The 1,827-nt window shown below is 38.4% G+C and overlaps 1 protein-coding gene across 7 annotated transcripts in view; it reads left to right on the plus strand.

Moving 5' to 3' along the window:
- Positions 1-1,827, plus strand: part of pax6b (paired box 6b) — a 23,807-nt gene that overhangs the window by 10,670 nt on the left and 11,310 nt on the right. For 3 of the 7 annotated variants that reach the window (XM_017404078.2, XM_017404032.2, XM_017404048.2), the window contains exons 3-4: positions 777-830; positions 1,641-1,664. In XM_017404078.2, coding sequence (XP_017259567.1) covers positions 777-830; positions 1,641-1,664 — 78 coding nt within the window. Of the gene's footprint in view, positions 1-465; positions 540-776; positions 831-1,640; positions 1,665-1,827 lie in introns of all 7 variants that reach the window. The other 4 variants (XM_017404040.2, XM_017404063.2, XM_017404055.3 and 1 more) reach the window with 3 other exon arrangements.

Below are 1,827 nucleotides of genomic sequence, written 5' to 3' on the forward strand. Positions count from 1 at the left end.
GGGGGGGCATTGTTGGGAGCAGGCTTTGTACACCAGCTTTGTACCCCCTCCTGCTCTGGACTTTTGCAGAGCACTGAGGCGAGGTGGACAACGTGTGTCAACTGTACAACTTCCACCAGAAGCGGAGGGATATGGAGGAGTTTTTTTTCCCCTCTCTCTCTCTTTTAAACAGGAGGAGGGGGCGAAAAAAAGGCCTCTCACTGGGATGATGAGAGCCGATTTCTTTGTTTGAAATAAAAAAAAAGTCTTGAAAGAGAAACAGCCTTAAAAGAGTTCGCATTTATTTTGACAGGTGCTTAAAAAAGGGCCTCACATAAATGTTCTTCCGCGTCATTTATAATGTATTTGCTTGGCAGCAACATTTAGGTTAATTGTTAATTTAGGCTAAAATAAAAAAAGGAGACTCTAGACTTTTAGTGGAATCGGTGTGGCTGTGCTAATGTCTTGTTTTGCTTTGTCCTATAGGGAGACATTAAGTAGTGAAAACGGCAGATGATTGACTAAATTGTTAGAGAGTGGACAGTCAACTCTGTTTCCAGGCAAGTTTAATTAAAATCCACATATTTTTACACTGAGGATGTTAAAATTCACTGTGCATCTATCATGTTACAAAAGCAGATTTAAAAAAATATAATAATCCAACTCGAATGAGATGAGAAACTGATATATTTTTAAGGAAATGCTGCAAAGTATTTAACAGAGAAAAAAACAAAAAAACACAGAGAAAAGTTGTGATTTGCTGCTAACCACTTGTGTTATTTCCTTGTGACGCTCAGAATACCACAACCAAGCCACGTGGGAGTCTGGCGTAGCTTCAATGATGCAGAACAGTAAGTGGTTTTCATTTCTCCATTTTATTCTAAAGGTTCGCAGCTTCTAATGTGGTTGCATGAACGCACCGCTCATAATGACATTTATTTTATTTTATTTTATTTTATTTTTTTAATTATTTTATTTATTGCACTGGTTGTCATAACAAAGTTACTTTAAGACACTTTAAATAAATAAATGAACACACGTGCAAAAGGGGAACAACCTGCATGACCTTTTGAAGGTACAGGGGAAGGTTTCTTTTTTAGTTTTACATTTTATGGCCGTTTCATTGCTGTTAATTTAATATATATAAATATATATCTATTTGCAATGATAGATATAGGCAAGTTATTATTGAACAAGTTAATCACACGTCGTGCTTCTCCAGAGAGAGACAGAGAGAGAGAGGTGAGAGAGGGAGAGGGGGGAGAATAGAGGGGGTTGGGTCGAGAGGGAGAATTTGGTTTCTGCTTGAGTTGGTATTAAATAATTGCACAGCCGTCTGCATTAGCGTTAGAGCTGCTGCCAGGCTGCATACGAGATGAGCTGCGCAGAGAAGAGTCCTGTGCAGGAAAAAAAAAAAAAAAAAAAAAGAGAAAGAGCAATAATGTCTCCTGTAGATCAGTCCTTATACTCCTCACGCACAGACAGACAGACAGAATGAACTCTAGAAAAGAAAAGAAAAAAAAAACCCTCAGTCTTAGGCTGCAGCTCTGAGCAGGAGCTAAATATGAAATCAAATTAAAAAAAAGCTATAAAGTTGTCTTAAAGTCTTCTTCTCCTGGTGCTGAAACTGATAAACGTTTTCTCTCTTGCTGCTGGACAAGAGGTGTTTGACATCTGTGATGAAGGTGTGTGGAATGATTTTCTCTCATTATCTTGATGACGTGTGTGTGTGCTGTAATCATTAAACATGTTCGAATCCAACGTTGGGCCACGTGACAGTTGGATTGTTTCTTTCTTTCTTTTTTTTTTTGCTGTGTAGAGAGGTGGGATCCATGTGTGTGTGTGTGT

This window comes from Kryptolebias marmoratus, linkage group LG15 (assembly GCF_001649575.2).
Source record: "Kryptolebias marmoratus isolate JLee-2015 linkage group LG15, ASM164957v2, whole genome shotgun sequence".
NCBI lineage: Eukaryota > Metazoa > Chordata > Actinopteri > Cyprinodontiformes > Rivulidae > Kryptolebias > Kryptolebias marmoratus.